At 40.6% G+C, this 24355-nt stretch overlaps 1 protein-coding gene across 6 annotated transcripts in view; it reads right to left on the reverse strand.

Moving 5' to 3' along the window:
• Nucleotides 1-24355, reverse strand: part of FARP1 (FERM, ARH/RhoGEF and pleckstrin domain protein 1) — a 202440-nt gene that overhangs the window by 85476 nt on the left and 92609 nt on the right. Inside the window, exon 1 of one of the 6 annotated variants that reach the window (XM_085057396.1) lies at nt 18863-18925. The exons of the other annotated variants lie outside the window; for them this stretch is intronic. Coding sequence (XP_084913522.1) covers nt 18863-18910 — 48 coding nt within the window. The 5' untranslated portion in view covers nt 18911-18925. Of the gene's footprint in view, nt 1-18862; nt 18926-24355 lie in introns of those variants that run through there. 6 annotated transcript variants of the gene reach the window in all.

Below are 24355 nucleotides of genomic sequence, written 5' to 3' on the forward strand. Positions count from 1 at the left end.
CTCAATGATTTTAAGAGGACTTTTCCAACCTAAATGATTTTATATTTCTACGAAAAGAAGGATTTCCATATTATTTTAGACTTCAGGTGATGGCTTTAAGGAGATTCAGAGTCCAAAGGCAGCCTACTGAAGAAGGATTGAAGTTCAGCTTAGCAGAACCACCCCATAAGGTATTGAGAACCTGTGCTGAGTGACTCCCAAGCCCTGCAGACATACGGAGATGCTCTCCAGGAACTGAGCAGCTTACAAGGCCAGCCGGCTGGAACATCCCACAGTATTCCCCAGAGCACATGGGGCTCTAAAGCCAAAACTTTGCTAGCAGAAAATTACTCGGCAATCGTTTTCAAAAACAATGAAGAAACTCAAGTAGGAAAAATGTAAACAAAGCTCTTTATGTGCAGGCTGCTGCTTTAGGTCTTAAAATAGATGCCAAATAATGGGAACAGCATGTCTGTCCAAGAGCCATACTTTTCTAGTTGTGAAGAACTGGCATTATGAATTAAAACTAACAGTTAAGTAACCAATACACTCAGTCTCCAATTCCTGCACTGTCACACTGATGCCTCAGTAAGTGATTTGGAAAGATACAACTTCTAAAAATCATTACATAGCTATATATTTATATGGTTACATTGAAAATACATGTAGGCATGCCTTTTTTCCTTCACCACTTAGTGTAACAGGCTGAAAAATACCCATGGCACACACCACGCATGCAGTTTTACAAGGGGCAATTTATAGCCCTGTTTTAATGACTGCATTTGCCACAGGCAAAAATCTGCTTACTGTTACTGTTATTTCTAGCAAGAGTACACTGTATTAAACAGGCAGAGTTTTTTTGCAAAGAGACCAAAAACACTGCCTCCAAATCCAGCATAAAACCTACATTAACCTTTCATGTTGCTGCTAAGTGGTTTGTGAAATCTGGTTTTATGATTACATTTAAGATGTTTTGTGCAGTCAGTATGAGGCAAGTATCCTACACAGGGGCTGGAAGGACCTCTAAAGATTCACAGTAGGCTTGAAATACTACACGTAAATCACAGCTCCAAGCATTACAGAAGCCCATACACCATAAAAAAAAAAAAAATAAAAACAAGCAAACAGAATGAGGCTTTGCTTTCTGGAGAATATGTGAAGCTCCTCAAAACTGACAACAAAAACAGCCTAGACATTCAGATCCCTAGAGCACTAGGACTTTAACAAAACCACACCTGTAATCTCTAAACAGTCATGTAAATAACACTCTAATATATAACAACGCAATTGCACACTAGGACACCAGGAACCATGGGTTGGAAAGAAAAATATCACTTGCTAAGTTTTCAACAGGTGTCATAAACTAAAGACTCAATCCTGCAGTTAGAGCAATCAATGGAATTCTCTGCATACAGGATATAGTACTATTTCTGATGGTTCTTATGTGAAAACAAAGGGCACTATTCATAGAGAATCCCAAGCCACTGCCACAACACCAAGTAATAAATTTTCAAACTGCCAAACACCTATAAAAAGACTGATGGAAAATATCACCCAAAATTTTATGCTCAGACTCACTTTTCAGTACTTACTATTCTACTTTACTTTTCAGAGGAGTTTCACTTTTCATACCAGAAAATGGCAGAACTAGACTTTGATCCCTTACAGCCACACACCTTGAAACAAAAATTCTTAATGTCTTTGGAGTGTCTCCCACCTCAAGAGCATCACTGTGTCTGGATTAATTTGTCAATACTGTTTTCACCAAACAGGGATTTTTTTCACACTCAGCAACGTAGCAGCATACTCTTTCTTTTTTCTTGTTTTAAAATAACTTTGCAATGACTGTGCTGGGCACTACAAGGCTGGTTTTTAAACATGTGGTTTATGGTCACAAAGGCATCAGCTGTGTTAGGGCCATCAGCCTTTACATCAAAACTCTGCCCAGAAGTTGCTTACTGCTACTGAAAAACAAGTTTGCATCCTTAAGCCAGGAATGAACAGAGGGGAGGTAAAAGGGCGAGGTTCCAAAAATCCACTAGGACTTGGTGGCAGTCCTCTCTGGAAATTTCCCATACACACTCACAAGGGGAAGAGCCAAAACTGCATCTGGTTGTTCTACTTGATTTCTGATGTGTGCACATACATGTTTTACCTGTAGTCTGTGCTGCTACAGACAAGCACACACTATCACAGACAAAAATCACATTTCAAAATCATACAGAAATAAAGAGAAGGGTGAGCTTTTCCCACTCTGCAGAAGTTAACTCACTGATAAAAGCTCATGTGCAGTAGAATAAAAATTAATCTTTGATTATAACAAGACTGAAACAATAAAAATTACATTTCCTCAGCCTTGGACACGTATCTTCTCTCTTGACATTTGTTTATATGGTTAAAACAAACAAATAACAAACCAAACCTTTTAGCCAAGTACTTACTTTTAGCCAAGTACTGTTGTTGCTAAAGCAACAGCTGCTCTGAGTTGAATCTGAGTTTACTGATGCTTTCAACTCAGTAGTCTGAATGCTTGCAAATAACAAAAGCAAAGAAACTCACTGCAAATACCCCAAGAAGTGAACAGAAGTCTAAATAGGAGATCTGAGGAAGAATTTGAGCTTAATTAAATGGCCAGTTTCAGGGCTACCTTCACTTTTTCCATCTCACAAAAAGGCAGAGCCCAAAACCAGACCCTGTCACAAGAGTGGAAATAAACTTCCAAACTAGTCCTGGTGCAGGGACTTACAGAGGTATTACATTTTTTCAGCTGCTGCTGGGTTGTAAGTGGATGTCACCATGTCATCTTCTCACACTAGGGCCGGCAAGCCTCAGCAGCAGAAGGACCCAAAACTCCTTTCTGTATAAGTTCTAGTGACTCATACCTACCACAGCAGTGTGAAAGTAATGGTATTCCTTCTCTGCAGGTGGAGGGGAGAGGAGGAAGTGTAAGTGGATTTCAGAGAAAACCTGTACTGAACAAGAGCAGAGAGCTGAACAGCACACAAATTGTACTTTGGGTGGGAGGAAAATGGAACAAAATAAAAACAAGTGTGCACAGTATATTTTAATGTTGTTTAGTTTGCCACTTTGTCTTCAAAGTGGGAAGTCTTTCCTCAAAGAGACTTATGCCCAAAAAATAAAGACCTTATGCCTTTTTGAACAGAATTCCTAGACTAATACTATCCTCTATGTGCAATTCAAGATAGAAGCAATGCCTATGAAAGCAGAAGAAATTCTAAGAGAAATAATTAAAAATATGATACAAAGATATCCTGGCTAAGTGTGTTTTTGACAAAGGCAACAGCACCCTTTCACAAATGCAGCTGAAATCTAGCATGTCTGGTCACATACTGCTGTTTCTACATATAGTGATAATCATCCAGAAAAGCAAAACAAAATCAACCCCCACTATTATTATGATTCAAGTCATTTTGGTAAAAACTGAGCAAATTTATTCCCCAGGAAATCTGGCACTGTGAACTGTCATGCAATTAAGCTAGGTATAGTCAAAATATACTGGAGTGGTGGGCATGAAAATATTAGCTTATGTGTTTAAATGATGTATTTATCTGCCTAAGAAATGACTCCCCTAAGACTGTAGTTAAATTAGAACAGTGGTAATACAAGCAGCATGTGGCCATTGAGACTCGATGATCTTGGGGGTCTTTTCCAGTCCAAATGATGCTGTGATTCTATTCTATGATCTTTCTTCATTTTGCCATTTCAAACCTGTGTCTTTCACTGTGGACATCTTACTTGCCAGCCACTAGCAATCATGATCCTTTACGAACCAGATTATCAAAAGACTGTTTATTAACAGAGAACAAATAACCATGGGAAAGGTTTTTTCTCACTTTCAGGCATCTCACTTTTCACCTTCCTTGACCCAGAATTTGAGACACACAGGTGAAAGTCTGAGATAAAGATAGAAGCTTCTACAGAGCTAATCCATCAGAACCCTAATTACCAAAGGTCTGACACAATGTCCCATATGTTCACAGACATTGCTTTAAGTACATCAAACAAGCCCAGGACACGGACAAATTTCAAACTAAATCTTTCAGGTGACTGAGGTGCAGGTCTTCAGCTCAATCAGCATTTAAATCTTCACTGAAAGTCCTGAAATGTCAGCCTAATTTTCTTATTCTGAGCATTCAAGTTTGAAAAGTGTATTCTCAAAGAAAGACTGAAATGTGAGTTAATGTGCAATGATTAGCTGGGACAATCTTCAGACAATGCCCATTCTGCCTGAATTTTTATATCATTTCTACTCCAACTTTCCATACACCACCAGTTACACTAGCTACATGATACTGGACTACAGCACCTGGGATGTAAGCAGCATACTTTCCCCATTCTTTTCTCATACTGCCACTAAATCACTTCATGTATTAAATTCTACTTAATCTTTAGAATGAAATGTTAATCAAAAGCATATGCATGCCTTTGATTACACTGATTTCTAGGGACAGCATAACCTTATCTGGTCCTAGGCTATGCTGCTACTGCTGTAACTGAGTCAACATATGAACATTATGACAGACCACTGGGTACTGAGGATGGTTTATAAGCTTAAGACAACTGGAGGCTATACTGATTTACACATAGTTTGCAGCGATGAAGGAGACATTGACCACACCTGAACAAAAGCCAGGTCTCAGGAAAATGAGCAAAAGCAGAAATAAAACTAATTTATACATTCACATCAGCTGCAGCATGATGTTAACACAAGACCAAGTGGATATTAGCCTGGGCATGAGTATGTTTAGACTAGAAATTAGAAGACATTTTTAACTGTTTGGTTAGTGAGGTTCTGGAAGAGTTTTCCACAGGGAATATACAGAATAGTAAATGTAGGTACTAAACATACCTAAATTAAATGTACTTTAAATAAATGTTGTCAAAACAAATTTCAGATGGGACTATATAACATGGCTGTTTGCAATAAGACAGGACCATTCCAGGTAACCCAGAAAATCAAGTCCCATCCTATATTCCCAAAGACAGCCTAAAGGAACCAAGCAATGCCAACTCATGATTTTCTCATGAACACAGAATTTTTCTTCTTTAAGCTCCCATTAGTGAGACTGATGAGAGAATCTGTTTTACATTTGAAGAGTGAATAAATAAAGTGTTAGCCTGGGGTTTAAGGTGAAACACTTTTAAAATACGAACTCTTCAAGCTCAAAAACCAGAAGGCAAATAAAAAGAACAAAACATCTGTTACTTCTTAAAATCTCATGGCTTCTAAGCCACTGGAGGCAGAAGGAGGCTGATTCATGATTTCTGAATGCTTAGGTTAACAATTCAAAGAAGAAAAGTGTGAAGGAGTCCAAAACTTAGCACACAAAAGCACTATGATGCCTAAAAATGGAAGAGTGTGGATGGCTAATTTAAACATTCAACTTTCAAACGAGACTTCTTGAAATCTGTGGCTGCTGTTGCTGCTTTTGAGCAGAAAGCTGCTATGAGCTTTGACCACAGCTCTCTGGTTGCTCAAAAGCTCTCACTCAGCCAGTTGTCCTGGCCACAATGCTTTTTGTTTTTCAGCTGTTTTGAGGCCTTCTTCCTTGGTTTTGTCCTGATTCATTGCCAGTCATAGTTCCTCCTCCTCTAGAGGTTTGTCATTACTAAGCAAATGTCAACAGACAAATTAAAAAAACCCTTTAAAATTATGCTGATATGTAAGGCAAACCATGGACTCTATCTTGTTACTAACAGACTCCTAAAACTCTGGCTAATTGTAAAAGCTCCTGCACTTCTCAGGTTTAGGCTTTCTTCTTCATCTGTTTTTAAGACAACTTACTTCTCAAATGTTTACCTGCACTGGCTCTACATATATGCACTCAAATGAAACCCATATACTGCAGTAATATTAAAAGTAATTGTTTGTTACAATTATAAAATTAATTTCTGTTATTCCCAGCAGTCTCCTAAGAGCCATTTCCCAAGAGTGGATCAAACCCAAGTATATGGCAGAAGTAATGAGGATGATTGAGAGTTTTCATGTTTTTGAAGACGTGGGCAGACATGAGTTTCAAGCACAAATGGTGGGATGCTGAAGAATTCCTTTCCCCTGTATGCTATCCTGTTCATAGTACCTCCACAGCTGCTCTGACTCTCTGGTCTCATCCCTTCACACTTCACTGACATTTTTCGAGCTTTGACTGCTCTGTCTTTTTACTCCATCTGCTACCTTTGACATGACACATCAGAGAAGCAGGAATCTCTTCCTAGGGTACAACACCAGGACACAGTTAAGACCTTACCACCACTTTGACAGCTTGAACAAAGTGCAGTGATGAAGGGAAAACCAAAAAACCCAATAAAACCCAGCCATCCCCTCTGCTACACTAACAGCAGCAAGCCCTGCATTCCTTGCAGAGCACAAATGCTTCAAAATTTGATTAGATCCTTGATGGGGAGATCCAACCTCCAAGCTGTTCACTCTCTTGTGACAAACAATTCAATTTGCTTTAAATTTCATGCAAGGCAGGTGCCACGCTGTAGGCTTTACACTCAAATTACACTTGATGAGTTTGAAGACACTTTGGACTCATTTTATGGTGGGTAAGCAGGCATCCCATTCCTGTCCAAAGAAAATATTTTTCTAAATAAAAAGAGAAGGTCAGGTGCTGACACCAAGTACAGGAACACATTCTTACATACTCAAAAGGAAAATTTGGGAAAGACATCTCAAGAGTTTGATAAACTGGAGGCATTACAAAATTCTTTTTAAAATGGGCTACATAAATGATAGCAGTTCAATGTGCCCATAGGAAAAGAAAAAGTTCTTGTTTTACACTTATTTTGTTTTCCATGTCTGTCAAGTCATGCCCAAACTCTTGAGCTTTTTCCACCTTTATCCTAACTGACATTAATGGGCAATATGAGTGAGGAGTTAATGAATATCAGCCTCTAAACCCTTCACAAATACATTACAAAGAGGCACAGACACAGGCTTTGGTCTTCTGCATCCCAACATCAAGTACACTTCGTATCAAAATCAAGTTCAGTGAGAAAATACATCCATGACCTCTGGAGCAGTGAGGTGAACCCCTGACTGAAGCATTTTCATAGGCAACATCTAAAGCCAAGCCCCCTCACCCTGCTCTCCTGAAGACCACAGAAATACAGAAGAGCATCTAACACTTTGTTGACTCTCAGCTGGCTGGGTTCAGGGTCCCCACTTAGTGCAAGGAATGACATTTAACTAAAGCATTCTGTGCCTGCTTGTCAACATTTCACATGGCTGATTCTGTCCCTCTCCATGTGCCTAATGCCCAGCAGAGCGAAGCCAAAGCTTCCCAATGAACCTGTAACATGAAGTTACCACAAAGAACCAGAAGTGACCAGTGTCACATCTGTTAATAGAAGGATTTACAGATTTATTTTCACCTACCAGGTTCCTTTCTGTATTTTAGAGGATAATTATAAAAGCAGAAAACAAGACTATTTTTAAAATTCATGTTAGTTGGTATTTGCTGCTTATACACCAGGGAAAGTGGTCACTAGGACATAGTCTGAGCCATCCACTTCCCTCACATACTGTGCTATACTCTGCTATAGCAGAATTGCTGCTTTGGACCTTGGAAGCAGCTGCTGACCTTGAATTAGCAAGAAAAAGTTAAATATTTTAGTGGTAACAAAACAACTGTTCTATGAGTAATAGTTTTATATTAGCCCAAGAGCCACGGCTTTGTTTATAATTACTCAGAAATAACTTTTTCATAACATAAACTCTCTTACTTGAGCACATCTATACAGCTGCATTAGCCTGTTGTGTCTGCAGTCCAGAGAATGAGAATTCAAATCCCTTTCCATATTTTTTTAAACATTGTTTCTGAATGCACAATTGGAGGAAAATTACACAAGAATAACTCAGTCTGTCCTCCTCCCAATCTGAACATCAAACTATAATACAGAAGAGAAGAAGAAGAAAAATCTGCTAAAATCTTCAAGAAATCCTTCATCTATAGTTAATGTCAACAACCTCTAAAGTCTGTAATTCATGCATCTCACATTCATATTTTAAAGGTACAGTAGTTCTGAAGTATGCTGGGTATAGAGACAGTTTAAAAATTAATGAAAAAGCATCATTTTCAACAGATAACAATATAAATAACTGGTTTTCACAAGGTGGAAACCAATTTTTTCTTTGAAATTACGAAAAGAATTGTTAAGCACCACCTGTTGAAATCTCTAACCTTTTAATTTTACTTTCATAATCACAGAATAACTTCATTTGGAGAAGGTCTTTAAGATCATCAAGTCTAACCACTAATCCAGCACTGCCAAGTCCATCATTACACCATATGCCTCAGTGCCACATCGACATGTCTTTTTAATATCTCCAGCGATAGTGAGTCCACCACTTTCCTGGGTAACCTGTTCCAATGCTTGTTAACCCCTTCCATGAAGGTTTTTTCCTAATAACCAATCTAAACCTCCCCTGGTGCAACTTGAGCCAATTTCCTCTTTGCCTCCTGAAGTATGATCATAATAATTTGCATTCTAGTGTTCGTCAATCCACCACAGGCACTGCTGTGAATTAATTTTTCTCATCAAACCTAATATCCAGCAACACACTGATGTGCTGTGAATTTCTAAACACATACAATGACTTTCTGAGTCATGCCCACTCACTTTAAAAAGTTGTAGCCACATTTAAAAAGCAACCCGTTAAGCGCAATTCAAAAAATACTCAACTCACTATTGGCCACTGTGTCTGCAACAAGCCCCTACAGGTCACAAAACTGTTGTTTCGTAATGAAACCATCACTCTCTCTCCACTTCATCATCTTTCTCCTGAATTGTGTACTTGGAATTATGTTGTATATGTAAAATCTCTGCAACCCAAAATTCTTTGATAAAATAATATTTTTGACTCTGAATCTATCTGCTTCTAATGAAGGCACTGAGGTTTACTCCCAATGCTTGCAGGACTCAGAGTCCTTACAAGGATGTCCTTCACTGAGCACAGGACTGTCTTGCCATCAGTTGAGAGAGGGCATACACTTCAGTTCTGCTATGGAGAGGGATACTCAAATCCCAGTTAAATACTATTTCCTCATTGGGATAAGAAGCACAAAAGGAAAGAACTGTATTCTAATAGAAGATCATCAGCATGGCTGTAGCATTTGCAGTTGAACCATCAGTACTGGGAAAATCAACTGGACGTGCCCAACAGCAGGAAGATTTTTGTTTGTCTTTACAGTACTCTGTCAACAGACATTTGAAGATAGCAGCTCCAGGCAGCCACCACCAGTGAAGGAGACTGGAGGCAGAGGAAAAGGGTGGAGTGTTAGCATTTCAGTTTGAATTCAGTTTTGATGCAATGATGTTTGCAAGCACGGGCACAATTGCCAGGTAGGCAAGCTGTAAAGCCTCCAAAGGCTCCTATATTTGTTTAGATAACTTATTTTAAGTAGATGGTGCATGAAAAACATGCTACATGCCATAGAAGTATACAGTGCCATCTACAGTTGGGTTGTCAGGTACCTTCTATTATTAAACACTGTTTTCAGCTGCTTTTAAAGTTTTGCTAGGTCATGTTCCACCCTAAGCAGGTGTTCAGGGAGGTTTCAACCACAGCAGTTTACACACACTACTAAAAATGGGAAGAGGGGAACATTCACTGTATTGCAACTATTCCCTTCAAAAGGTTCCGTTTGTGTCACACTGCTGAGAAAAGGCTTAAAATTTGGACAAGGAATAGCCTAACATCAGAACCATTCTAGGAAAAAGTATAATGTTTTGAGAAGGTCTAATTTATGGCCTATGAAACCTGTATCAGAACATGGAATAAGGCTGCAGCCTTAATTCTGCAATGTGCTTATGTCTGAAGGCTCAAGTTAACAATGGGAACATTCTTTTAGACATTTTTATTCAACCATTTCAGACTTATTTATTTAAAAAATCACTTCTGCTCCATCCCAATGAATCAAATTCTTCACAATAAAAAGACTGACACAAGCACACATCCACCTCCTCCCACCAGAAAGCATCCAAAAGATTGAGAACTGAAGACAGAGAACAGAGTAAAAATTATTATCATATGATCATTTTCTCTTTGTATCCAACATTGGCTTCTAGAAAGACTTAATGATTTCAGCTTCTTATAGTCTGAAACTCATGTAGGATTTAGCTTTATGACCACAGAATCTACTGCTGCATCAGATGTTTTGGCAGTAGAGAGGAGCATGCACTGCAATTATTTTCAAGCTGTCATTTGCATATACCCAGACAGGCATGCAAAACCAAACTGAGATATTGTTCAAAATCCCCATGGAGATTCACACATTTCAACCTCTCTCTCTCCCTGTGACTACACTGCTGTGTCCCATTAAAAGTCATCTCAATCACAGAGAAGCTTGCATTAGTAATTCTCAACAGGGACTGCAGCTTCTTGTTGTATCATCTCTCAAATGCCCAGGAGAGCTGTGCTGGGAAGCCCAGCACCTGAATATCCTCACACTGATGACAACCAAAGACCTTTCTGTGTGACAGTGACTCTGAAATTGCCCCTAAAACCAGAGAAGGGCAAGAGTTGGAAACTCCTTTACACAATCTGAACACAGAGGGAGTGTAGTGACAATAATTTATTCAGCAACACATGAACAGGAGACCAAAATTACTGTACAGCAGATCAGAGCCAGGAGGTTTTCCCTTTGTCTGTATTTCCCAGCTCTGAAGCCATAAGCCCTGCCAGTTCCTAGTTTAGTCCAAAATCCTGGAGATTTGCCTACACCAGAGGCGGCACATTCCATAAAAAGAGCTTTCCTGGGAGTTCACCTTCATTCAAATCTTCACAAATCTCCTGCTCTTCAGAAGGACAGAAGAGAGTATTAATTAAAATGTTATTTTCCTGCCCTCAACAAACTTGTAGAAATGTTAATGCTCTTTGGGTAGGATTAAACTGTCTAGTCACCTCTTCAGAGGTAAACTGAACGAGGTAGAGTCTGCCTGCTGATTAACCAAGAAGAAACAATCTGTCAGAGCAAAACACTCCTTTCCCTTTGGCAGGATGACATTCACATCTGAAGGTGAAGTCTTTTTCTGTGCTGAAACAGATTTCAAACACTGTCACTTGACAAGTGCACTTTATCAAAGCAAATAAATGGCATTAACGTGTGCACTTCATTGCTAGCTCTTCTTTTAGAGTGCATGGTATCATAACTTTGCAATAAAAACAAGAGTCAGAAACCATGAAAACAAGAGTCGGGAACCATGATCCTCAGCACTGGCTGAGGTACATACAACCTGGCAGAACCAAACCCAGACAAAAACCAAAGAGTTTCTGAAATGTGCCTTGAGGTTTGCTGTGTTCTTACACCCTTGCTGGTGGCAGGACCACTGAGGAACAGTTGGATTCGTGGCCACTATCCTCCCCAAGCTCCTGTTCCAGGCTGGCTCTGTGCACAGTGCCCATCCCTGCTACACCCAAGCGGGTTTGCTGGATGTGGGTGCAGTTTGTATTAAACAAGTTTTCTTGAAATGAGTTGACCCTTTTAAATGGGTTGAGCCTTTGTTATACCTGTTTTCTTTCTGCTTAACCCTCTGCCTTGAGGTGGGGTGACCCCAGCTGGTAGGTAAATCTCCATCCAGTCACTCTTACCTGAAGACAAGAGTTTTCTTCTTTTCCTTCTCAGGCTGGTGCTTGGAGTTGAAGATAACTAGTGATGACATGCAGACTTATACAACCTTTATGTATAAAACTCTCTCCGACTTCTGAAGCAAAGAACAGTCTCCAGAAATGTGTAGCATCTTCCATTTGTCAGAAACACAGATCCCTATTTCTCTTACATCAAAACTCTGAAGCATAAGCAGGGTACAGGCCTGTTAAGTCTCATACTCACAGCGTGACTCTTGCAGTTGGCCTCCCACAGCTCTCCAAGCCATGCTTTTTTACACACCAGCAAATTTATCATTTCCCTTCTGCTCCACATGGCTGTCATTTGGGTTGTGGCTCTTTGGCAAGGCCTTCACTGGAAGAGCTGCTTTCTGAGCAGAATACTCTCAGCTTGTCTTCTGCAGTCCCAGCGTGCCAAACAACCTCCCTGCCTCACTATATGTCTCTCTGACCTGGTTTCTCTCAAGCTGAATTTTAGGCAAGTTCATCATTCTGAAGAACATGGAGCCCAGAAAAATAATTGCAAGCATTCACTTATGCTTCAGCAGTACTTGAAGCATTGCTTCCAAACTACAGAACTGTGATTTTTATCATGCAAAACCAACTCCATATTCAACATGGAAAATTTGTAACATTCCTGCAACATTACATGCTCCCTCACAAATTACTTTCCTGTGAAGACCCTGCTCTTAAATGGGTCTTTTCCCTCCCTTTCCTACTATTACAAAGAAAAGAAAAATTCTGTAAAATCTTTATCAATACATACTCTGCTTACAGGGACTGTCAACTGCTAATTAGTCTGAGGACTGCATCTTCTTTTCCTGTTGTACATCAACCACAAGCTGCACCGTATCTGCTTACACTTCTATCACTTCAGCAAGAAAGCTACCACAGAAGAGAAACAAAATTCTGTATTGGAACAGCATGTCATCCCTATTCTACAACTACAAAAGGAGGGAAAATGGCAGAGCTTTTTATTACTCTTTGGGCACGGAGCCCTTAAGTGCACTGCGCTCTAGCACTCTTGCAGTATTCAGAACTGACATTAAGGAAGCAGCTATAAGTTTCTTTTCCTTCCCCTTTCAAGGATTCAGTGTCCCACCATGCCAAGGGCAGAATCAAGCACAAGAAGAAACATCTCATATCCATCTTTATCGACATCACATGAATCTTCCTTATGATAAATTAAACATAATGAACAAGATAAATGTCTTGTTCCTCACTCACCTCCCAAGAGGAAAAAATTACTACTACCAAATACCTCACTAAGGTGTATGAAGATCCCTCAGAGAGGGTGCAAAGAAGCCAAAATGCCACATTACACAAACAGATATGAAGAAGATGGGGAACACTTCTGAGCCTGGATTATGCTAGACTTCCTCCTAAGGTACTCAGTACTCTGAACAGCAAACTGAAAAATGCATAAATAAATATAAATTTTTATAATGGCACATCAGGAACACTGGAATTTCACCATTCTTTTTCCTATCAAAACCAGAAAGAAGAGACACATTCTAGAAATTCACCTGAGATTATTTCCTTGTAATCTACTCCTCTGAAATAATATAATTCTCTTACATCAAATACAAAATTTAGAGCCTGGACACAGATTAAGCACTTTCTTCTTCCCCAAGTTGTTTGAAAAAACCCACATCAAAATGCACTATTCTTTTTAGGGCTGTATTACCAAACATGCAAATGTATACTTTTCAGAATATAAAGTATATAAAGAATATACTTTTCTAAATAAGCTCAGTGGACAAAAAGGAAAGTGCATCTCTTACATTTGGTGAAAATACTTTTTTTTCTCTGTGCTTAGATCAGTCTATCAGCCTTCCTTTCCACCTAGCAATACCACTTTTCCCCCATTAATCAGCCCATTTGGGGATAGCTGCCAAACCCAGTTGCACCTCTTCAGCAGAAGGCAGGCACTAACTTTTCTCTGGGCACATCTGCTCTCCGAATGAGCAAAACACAGACATACACCAGGGTTTTGCACCTAGTGCCTTTTTTTCTGCTGGGTTCTCCACTGTTCTTTCAAAACAGATTTTCCTCACATCCTCAACACCTTCAGATCTTCTGAAACAGCAAAGACAAAGCACCAGACCTTTTGCCCCTGCTGAAACCTTTGCATCCTGCTTTGGTAAAGTGTACCCCAAAAATTCCCCTTTCCCCTTGGCTGGCTGGTGCAAAGGCAGGGCAGTCCCAGTTAAATTAGCTCTCTGTACTTACATGCTGCATGCAGCAGCTTCAACTCAAGGACAATTTACACTTCTCACAACAGCAAGTTAGCAGAGATCAAGAGATGATAAAGAACTTTGCCATAGTAGTTCTTGCTCTCTAAAGCTCATAAAAAGTTACTGAATTATTTATTTGAGAACAAAAAAAAAATTTTACATTTGAAGGTAGCAAATGGCCTCATTTTCAATGCTGTTAATTCAACATCCCTAATCAGCATACCAGAGAAATGTATTTATTAGCCATAAAATGAGGTTTCACAGATTTTACTTTCTCAGCTCAGTATTATTCCTACTTTGGGAGATTAAAAGTACGTAAAACAATTTATCATTTCCCACCCAAATATCTCTTGCAATCCATTAAACTCTTTATAACTTCATTTTTTTAAGTATATCTTAATTTTGTTGTATCTTTTCTTCTCTCTGGTTTTACTACACTAACTTGTTGTTGTTATTACTGATCTTCTTCTTTCCAGCTTCTTTACCGCATTTCCAAGTGACTTTGTATTTTGCTGCTGCCTGTTTTTCCACATGCTGTGCATCCCTACCTCCACCACGGTTTCTGCTGCTTTCTACATGTCCTCTGTAAGAGGGTTCCCCAAGCAGATCCACCTGGCAAGACCCCTTCACCTCTCCTCCCTTCCCTGAAACTCAGCAGGAACAAGCCTGATCCACTCACACTGGCCAAGAACCAAAAGGCAGATACTGCAGGCAGCCAGGGATAGCAACTCCACCACATCCTGGGCAATCTGTTCCAATGCTTGACAACCCTTTGGGAAAAAAAATTTCCCTAATATATCATCTGAATCTCCTGCTAACCCTTGACCATCTGAGACACTTATCTGTGGCCCTTGTGGAGCCTTCCACTTGAATCCTTCCAGCCTCACAATGGTTCCACCTGCTTGGCCACCAGCAACTCATCCAGCATTGCCCTATCCCTCCAGACACCTCTTCAGCTGTCTGAAGGAGTGCTAAAATCAAGGGCCTAATGGCAACTTAGGTCAGGAGGGCTCTAGGGAAAGTCAGCATAACCTCTGCAAGGGCACCACACCTTTCCTGACAGTGATCTCCTTCACTTTTCTCCTCCTTGCTTCTCCCAGCACACTCACACCAAGGCAAATGGGAACCCAGTCAGTCTTCTTCATGTCATAGTTGCACTGCTTGAAACAAGGGAGTAAATTCATATTTATCCACCATCCAAAGGAGTACCAGAGTACAGAAGTCAAGTCTTTCCTGCTCACTTCAAGGAATCACTACAGGAAACATCTCCAGTAAACCCTGTTCCACTCTGCCAACTCTTACCCTTTTAAACATGTATCCTGGTGATTTCCATAAAACCTGGAATCATGTCCAATACATTGATAATCCATTTTACAAAAATCAGTCTTGATTTCACAGTTTCATGTGAAAGACTAAAAGCCCAATCCAAACACAATCTAAAAATATTTTAAAAACACAGAAGGGGAATTATTTTTCCCACTTTTTACACTTGCAGAGTTTATTTTCTGATTTTCGGGTACAGCAATATCATGTCTTTGAATGGACCATAGGAACTCTGTTCTGCATAGCCAGTAACCTGCATGTACCAGCTCAGAAGTTTCTCTCCACCAGTGCTAAATCACCCCATGTTCCCCATAGGCTCTTTGAAGAAAGAAAGGTCACGCTTTTCACATTTGCTCTAATTCACTCTAGATTTGCCTTCTGAAAGGGATAAGAGTAATAAAGCATGACACACCAGGCTCTTTCTTATACTCCCCTTCCCCCTCCCCCTGACTTTCTTGTTCACTAAACTGAAAACATCCCTCTGTAAACAGATGCCTCTCTCTCCCACTTTGGGTAGGGTAGGGGCTTACATTTTGCTAGAAGAGAGCAGGAAACTATCACACGGTGAAGCAGAAGATATTTTTTTCCCCAGCCTTTCTCAAACACTGGTTGAACTTAAATGTTTTAGAGCTTCCCATGATTGCTGCTCCCCATACAATATAAGTCAGGTGCAGGTCAGCAGACTGGGAAAAATCACATAGAAAGAAGGATTATTGTTTATTCTACGTTAACTACAGCAGCCTTGAAATTCTAGATTAAAAACAGTTTTGATGTGTCCTCTAGCAGTTGACTGAGATTTACACAGAGACAGAGGAGGATGACACCTTTCAGAGTGACAGCTTACTAGACTGAAACTTTATTGAACCCCACTCACAGAAGCCAGGCTCAAGCAGCCCAGGAGCTGTGCAGTGCAGCTGGGACACAATAGCAGTGCTGTGCATTACAGTCCTTAAACTCCTGCCCATTTCATACTGCAGCCTGTTGATTTCAAAGAGGAATTTTAAAAGTGCTAGACATACACAATAGTTTATCAGTATTACCTGTAAATATGTACTGCATAATATAATGTTATTAATCTCCATTATCTGTGATGGCAAGGTTCCTGCACTAACTCACTGAGTATACTCTGATTTTGATCCAACAAGGAAAAGAAGTTTAAAAGCCAAGCCAAAGAAAAACTGGGAAGCCTAAATAACACCTCGTAAAATCAACAATTACCACGTCAAACAGCCATGCCACGGAAAGGCTGGGAGGTGAGGATGGCAGGGTTCTTTGGTTCTTTCATTTTCTTTTTTTTTTTTTTTTAAACAAAGAAAGAAAAAAAGCCTGCTTAGAAAACTGACACCTACATGCAAACGCTGCTTCAAAGCTTTTAGCACAATTTCCCAGCGCAGAACAATAGCAGCTCTGTGCTCATAACCAGCTCAGGCTGTTCCAGGCAGGAAGAGGGTGCCCTCGCCTTTTACAGCAAATGTTTTTCTGTCTGACACTCAGGTCTATGCAATCTGGCTCAAACTCTTGAAAATTCATACTCTGTGAAGCAGGACAGTGGGCAGCAAGTAGGTACTCCAGTGACTGAGGCTGTGATTAGATGCTTTTAGCAACATTTGCCTACCCCGGTCCTGCTCAATTTCTGCATTACTCTGGAAAAGAGGCAGAACCACACAGAGAGATAAGGCTGCATTTCAAAGAAACCCTTGTTCCTCTGATGTCCTTACCAGCAAAAGGATACCCTGCAACAGGTACTCACTATCTTGCTAGGAAAGCAGAAAGCACAGTTCTGCCATGAGAGCTGTCTACCTGCTAAATAAAAGATAAAATCAGCTGTCTGCTGTCAGGTGTATTAAAAAGTTCTTAAAGTAGGTCAATTAGAGAGGGTTGGCTTATTAAGCCTCCACAGTTTCTCAAATACTGCTCTCCACAGGTTGCCCCAAGAAGGGCTGACCTAAATAAGAATTTATCAGATTACTCAGGATCGACATTGATCCATTCAGAGCTTTAAACATGGTTCTTTAGCTCTGGACCTATCTCAGAAACAGACATTAAAAATATCAAATGTTCTTCTGTGAAAACCAGTCTCTCTTAACTGGGAAAATAAAGAGAGCAGGCACAACAGCTCTGGGAAAGAGCTGAAAGCATTTTTTACAGTGAGCCAGGCAAGCTTCTGCAGCTTCCACCCAGTTTTATGGCATGACTGGAGAGGTGCTTGTTGCTTGACCTTGTGGACAGCCCTATCACACACCATCGAACTCATGCAAACATCCCTGCTGAGCACCTTGGCAGGTTCAGTCCCATCCCAGGACTTCTGGTGGAAAAGGCCTGGGGAGAAAACTGCAGGAGTCTGTAGTCCCACAGCTCCATCCCTGCACAGCTCTGAGCAGTTGTGAGAAGAGGGCAAAGTGAGCTGCTGGCTCGATGATGTCCTGCCAGAAAGGCACGTGGGGTCATTGTTCTAGTCTGGCATGCCATGTAATGTATATAAAAGGCCACCACATGATTGTTTCAATCAAACAAGTGGTTTTAGGATGGAGGGAAAACAAAACAATGCAGCAGAGCTGTTTATATCAGTAGCAGCAGTTGTATACAACCATCCTGTTTGTTATACTCTTCAACTCACACAACACTGGTGGTTGAAGCACCCCATGCAGCTTTCTCTAAATGAACTCATGCAAACTTTTTCTCCCAGAGTAGCACATACTTTTATTACTCAAGAAGACTTGCAGGACTGTTTCTGCACCATTGTATAAATGGAACTGATGGGAGAAATGTACACTCAGAAGATTTTAATGCAAGTTTTGCACTGCCGTACATGTAAAAAAATTGTTAAGGGTTAACATGTAAGGGTCCACAACTTGCATGTTAAAATGGAAAAACTTCCTTACAGGAAAAAAACATAATCAAAATTCTTCCTCACAACTCTAAAGCCCTTAAGGGAACAGAAGATCTATGTCACGCAAGTTACTCTAGACATCCACTTCCACATTCTGTAATGTAAGTGGAGATTATAGCATAATACCATCTACAGTAAGTGCTCCATGAGAAATATAAGTTTTGACTACCATTTACAGAAAGCATAAGTTATACCAAAAAAGAAACCAAAAGCAACTAACCAAAAAAAAAAAAAAAAAAACCAAAGCAAACCCCCCCCAAAAACCCAACAACATAAAAACCCCCAACAACCCTCACCACCAAAAAAAATCCAAAAACCAAAACCCAAAAAACTCCTAAAAACCCACCAAACTAACAACAACCTCAAGAAATAATGGTTCACTGGAAATATTCTGAAGATTCTATTTCAAAAATCTTGAAATCTTATTTTAGTGTAAAGGCAGCGAAACACACTGAATTTGTCACAATATTTAAAACATCCACTTGCTCCTGAGGCTGGTTACTGTCCATTGGGATGCTCCTTGCCTTCTCATTTGAGAAAGAGCAACTGCTACAAAGGGAAGTGATTCAATTGAAAAAAATCCCAGCAGGTTGTGCCTTCTGCTAAATGCCCGTGGCCTCTCAGGACAGCCAAGCAAACAGACATATTTCTGTCAGGACACCTGCGACAGCAGAAATGTCATCAAATCCATAAACACTTAGTGACCTGCCAGAACAAATGTCATAAAACAAAATTAAGGCCCATCATCCATTTAAAAGGATTTCTGAGAGTGATTTACAAGGGCAATCTATACACGCTTACCCCGGGCAGTGTGTGATGAGCAGTGCTCTGCCACAGCTCATCTGGCATCTTCCAGCCCTCGGCTTCATGGGGTGGGAAGCACAACCTGCACTCCTGTTAATAAATACCGATTCCCATTCCAAACTCCAACTTCAAAGTGCTGCTTATGCCTCCTCAGAGGGAAAGGCTGAGTGACTTCCCTTCAACTGTACTCATCTGTGTCAAATTTTGCTATCAATCAGTAAGTCAACTTGTAATTACAATCATCTATCCATAAAAGCTGGGGGATGGAAAGACAAAAAGGCATATGTGTTTATTTATCAGGCACTAAGGAGAGAATTGGAGATTTTCCAAAAACCCAGGAACCAGAGAACAAGAGTGATCAAAAACTTCTGGCTGTCATTTCTTCTGATATCTATCTGGATCCACACAAAGACATACATGTCAGAAGTACACCATGGCTCTAAATGGTAACAGGAAATTAGCAGATCAAGATGACCTCAACACAACTGTGCTCGCACCACCAGAGGCATCTCAAGTGATTTGGTCTGCACTAGGCTCCATTTCTTGGTCTATTCACTCTGGCAAGATCAGTTACTGGATAAACATCAGAGAGATGTTTATCACAGGGACTCCACTGCCTCACTGCTTTAACAGAAAATCAGTTGCCTGAAAACACCAACAGTTTAGGAAGCAAAATCTCCGTATTCCCCTGGGTTTAGGAGAACCATATCACTGGCAAAGAGCAGACCCCTGGTGAAAGCTGGTATCACCTATTTAGCCAGCCCAGAAGCCTGTGAAGAAAACCAGAGGAAGCTAGTAATTAGCTCATCAGTGTCAAAAAACTCCCAAAGGCTACAACCCAGAAAGAATTTCCAGACATAGTGATTATTGTTATACACACAGAAAAGTATACACGTATAAACATTCACAAGATGTAGTTCACCTTTGCAGAAAATGCTGCAAAATAAAAGCTACAAGGCCGGCACGAAGGATACCTAGTTTAGAACAGACATGCTACAAATATGTAAGCTAGAAGTTGACCAAATATCAACATTTTTAAGGTGATAAAGATAATACTGCAAATTTATCAACAGAGAATAAAATCATCATATCTCAAAATGTCTCTTCTCTCAGCATGAAAAAAAATTTACATGGCCCATCAAGCAAACACTGAGTCATCCAGATTGATCCAGTCAGGAAAAGTAAGTGTCTGTTCAAAGGCAAAATGTACAAAACCCAAAATTCAAGTGCATTGATTTGATCCCCTGCAGATTTAGACAAAAAGAAGGGAAAAGCCAAAACAGGAAACTGAAAACACCTTTATCTTGAGCTGAAGAAACAATTTAAACTGAGTACCATGCCAAAACCAAATAAATATTATTAATAATATTGAAGGTTTTCCTGGCTAATGGACAACAAATGCAAACAAACTGTGTAAAGGCAGAGCAGATTATTTTAACAGCTCGCCACAAGCAAACCTCTCCAGCATCAAGGACAAAGGAAGGAGAATTGTGCGTCATTTAAATTTCCCCTTATGCTATCAGCCAAAGAGCTTGTGATTTCTCTTTTCACTTAAATCAGAACTTTTCTAGGAGAGATGGTGGAAGAATCATAAAAAGAGAAAGGACAGTGGTACTTGCAGAAATGCAGGCAGAAGGAAAAGTAAATCTCAGGAGGCAGATGAAGCAACAACTGTAAACAGGTGACATTTCTGCACCATCTTATCTGAAACAACTGTTTGCTTACAACACAGTAAAAACAAAAAAACATTTCTGGGAGAGGTGGTATGGGAATCCATACACATCACTTCCTTGACATCTTTTACATCCAGCCTCCCTTGTGTACAAACTAAGGTGGTGTTTTGGCTGCTGGTCTGGGAAAACAGTACAGGCTTTTAAATACTTTCCCTGCCCAGTGTATTCAGAAATAATGGTCTTTTTTACAATTGGGATTTATATGAGCTCTGCAAAGTACTTAGTTAGGTCTTTGAAGAACAGAATTACTCAGCACACTGTGCTAAGAAAATTAGGAAGCAGCCTAAGTGAATGTAAACTTGCAATTTTTAGTGATTCTTGCTGAAGCTACCATAGGACAACTTTTTCAGCATTGCAGTTGGGATTTAAACACGCAAGGTTGCAGATTTCCAAAGGAAGACAAAACTCAACTCCTCAACTTTCTTTACTAATGTGGAGTCTAGAAAAGACCAAATAAAACATCCCTGAAAAAGAACATAGAAATATTGTTCTTATGTAAGAGCTGAGGTATCTGAGAGATCACAAGGAAGTCTCTTGGTGTAAAACACGATTTGCAGACCCCGTCACCAAGGTATATTTAAGTACTTATTTCTTGAATACGTAGAACAAGAACCTCTCATCAAAAAAGTGTTCCCATAGTAACTTCACACACAAACACCTTTACAAACCATGAGCTGGAAGGTGAGTGGGGGAAGAGGGAACAACTTCAGAACAGAAGTGGAAGAGCTAGTGAGATTCTTTGCTTCCCTCCTAAAGAAACAACAGCAGCTGGAATGAAGTGGTGGGGAATATTAAATCAAGGAACATAGTGCTAAGAAAAGGTGAAAAAAGCCCTTCTGATGAAAGCCAGGCCCTTTGCAAAGGGCTGTGCAGCTCTTCCACCACAACCATTTAAAGCAGTTATGCTATGAGGGGAATGTGTTCCGCATCCCATTCCTGTTCTCACAAGCTCTGGGCAGTTCAGCAAGCACTTATGTGCACAAGGTAAACATAAAATAAAACTGATAAAGGGCTTATTTGCTTTTTGCTTTGACCAACATCATCAATTACCAGTAAAATACTTAAAAAGTTGGGGCATCTCAGTTTACTTTTCCATGTTAATTAGCAGTAGAGGTCAACACAAAAAAAATCATTAAGGATATGAACCCATGTGATCTGACCCACACTGGATGTAGTTACCCATATGCTTTCAGTGATGAGATTGATGAAAATCAATCTCTCCTCTCATGTTTCATGACCCATCACCATCCTCCCCAGGCTGAATCTCAAAAACAGAGATGAGCCAAGTTCACTCTGACCTCCTGTGGAAAGGAGTGGGCTCATCCCAGCTGTCCCTGCTGCTGTCATCTGCACCCACAGAGCCATTTGGTGCACAGGCTAACCAAAAGGGACCTCAGGGGCAGGAAAAGCATGGAAGAATTAGGTTATAGGGTGATCAATTCTCTGATCAATAGCAACAGCAACCAATTTACAGAACTGAGTGCACTGGTAATTGGTCTGTGTAAGTGAAGGGGAAAGAGGAGGAAAAAACGCAGATGGGGACAAGAGTAGCTCAAACAGGCTGCAGCATCAAAACCCACTTCAGTTGCAAGCAACCATTGGTTGCTTGAATTTATATGGCACACTTTCATCCTGAGGCATCATCTGTACCAGGAAAAGGAAATATTGTGTTATTCCATTTAATGATTCCAGTTATTCCAGTTGTGTTGTTTGCTTTTTTAATTAGACCAAGGGATACAATTGGGGAAGGTGAGGGGAGATGAAGGCATGCTTCCCCCTCCATGGGGTGGCTGTGACAGCAGGGCTGAGCGTCAGCTGTGGGCAGTCATGCTGCCAGGACGGAGAGGAGGGGAAACACTGCTGGAACTGTGGCCTTGCTCAGTTCTCATGAGCACAGCAAAGAGAATGCTCCCTTAAGTGGCCTCAGATCTCAAAAAGCAAAGCTGCTCTTACAGGGTGTTTTTGCAGACCACCATGCCATGCTGTTTTCCCTTTGACATCATAGCCCCATGTGTGATGTTCTATCAGTTTAGCCCACCTGCACCAGGAGGAGGTACCAGGGTTCCTGGCTGTGGAGAGACAGGGAAGCCCTGCCACTGAGCCTGGGATCTCATTAGCTGTAGGACACCCAGGGCTGCAGCAGTGTTAAAAATGCCAGCTATTCTAAAGCATGACTCACCCTCCAGCCATGCAAGGAGCTGGGCTCATTTGTGCTCCCCAGGAGATCGGGATCCTGGCACATCCCAGCAACCTTTCCTCTCTGCTCTCAAGGTCATAGCTGGCATACCAAAGCAGGCATGCCTGAAACCATGCAGTGCCCGGAACACTTTTCCAGTCCCTAGAGCAGCAGGTATTTTCACCGATTCACGCAAATCCCCCCATGGCCTGCAGCAGAGGAGGCACCTGGACTCCTTTACCTCCTCCCCGGGGCAGGACCTGCCTGCACAAACTACCCCAGGTGCCTGTTTGCTCAAGCACACCTCCCTACGAGGCCAAAAAATTGTTATCAAAAAGTAAATAACCAGCCTCCTGACAATGAGGAAGATGCTTTCAAACTTTAAAGGATTATCAGTTGTACTTGATCACTGAGCACTGGGACAAAGCTGGAGCTATGTGGGCTGTGATGCTGTGCAAGGGAAAAGTCATTTTGGAAGGTTTTACGCAAGTACAGAGCAGAGCAGATTTCATAAACCCCAATCACATGCTAACAATGGAGAGAGAGAGTGCAGATTTCCTCATGCTGCATTACTTTTAATCCAGAGGGACAAAACGTGAGATGGAGGGAGAAAATTTAGATGGTGCTTACAATATATACACTTATATATCATGTCTGGAATCTTCCACCAAGAGTGCAAATTAACAGACTAATTTGTTCAATATTTTTTAAACTTAGCAGACCACTACTGTACCAAGGGATGGCAGTGATATGAATCATATTCCACCTAATAACCATGCCAAATAGACTCACATTTTCATTAATCTGTGGAGCCTTCATTAGGTCTTTGAACAATTTTTAGCAGCAGAGGAATCTAGAAACTACAAAATAAATTTTGATCTACTCTGATGCACTTGCTTCCTGTTCTGCAACTTCCATAGTGTTACTAAGGTATAGCCTACTTCACCATTGTAAATTTGCAGCCCCATAAGACTCTTTGATAAAGTAATCTTTATAGACTTATTCAAAGCACAATTTATTTGTGACCGCAATGAAATTAGGCAGCTAAGAAAGCAGAAAATAAATCAGACCAACTGTATGAACTGATTCAGTGGCTGAGCTCATGGAAGTTCTGTCTTCCCCTTAAAACAACTAAGAGATAACAAAAATCACTTGTAAGCATGCAGTGGAGCAGAAATTATCTGAAGGGCAGCTATGTGAGATTACCTGTACTACCACAGTTGCTTTCTGCCAAACAAGGTTTGCATGATCAATTCTCACTCTTGCAAATCACCCTAGCACTGCTCTGACAAAAACCCTCTGAAGTGAATGGGAATTTAACTCACCAGGAACATCTGAGAGGCTTTGCATGCTGTGTGCATGGACCTAATACACTAATTCTACAGAGTCCAGGATTACTCTCAGCTTCTCAGGGCTGCAAAAATACCTTCACAGATATTCAGCCAAGCATGTATCAATGCAATGCCATATTCCAGAGTCTGTGGTAAACTGAATGCTCTGAGGTGTAGTTAAGGAGCTACAGTACGGAATTATCAAGATGCCAAATGGCACAGCTGCTGCTCTGCTGACAGAGCACGGTGG

Source organism: Lichenostomus cassidix, chromosome 1 (genome assembly GCF_008360975.1).
Source record: "Lichenostomus cassidix isolate B80296 chromosome 1, HeHo_3.0, whole genome shotgun sequence".
Taxonomy (NCBI): Eukaryota; Metazoa; Chordata; class Aves; order Passeriformes; family Meliphagidae; genus Lichenostomus; species Lichenostomus cassidix.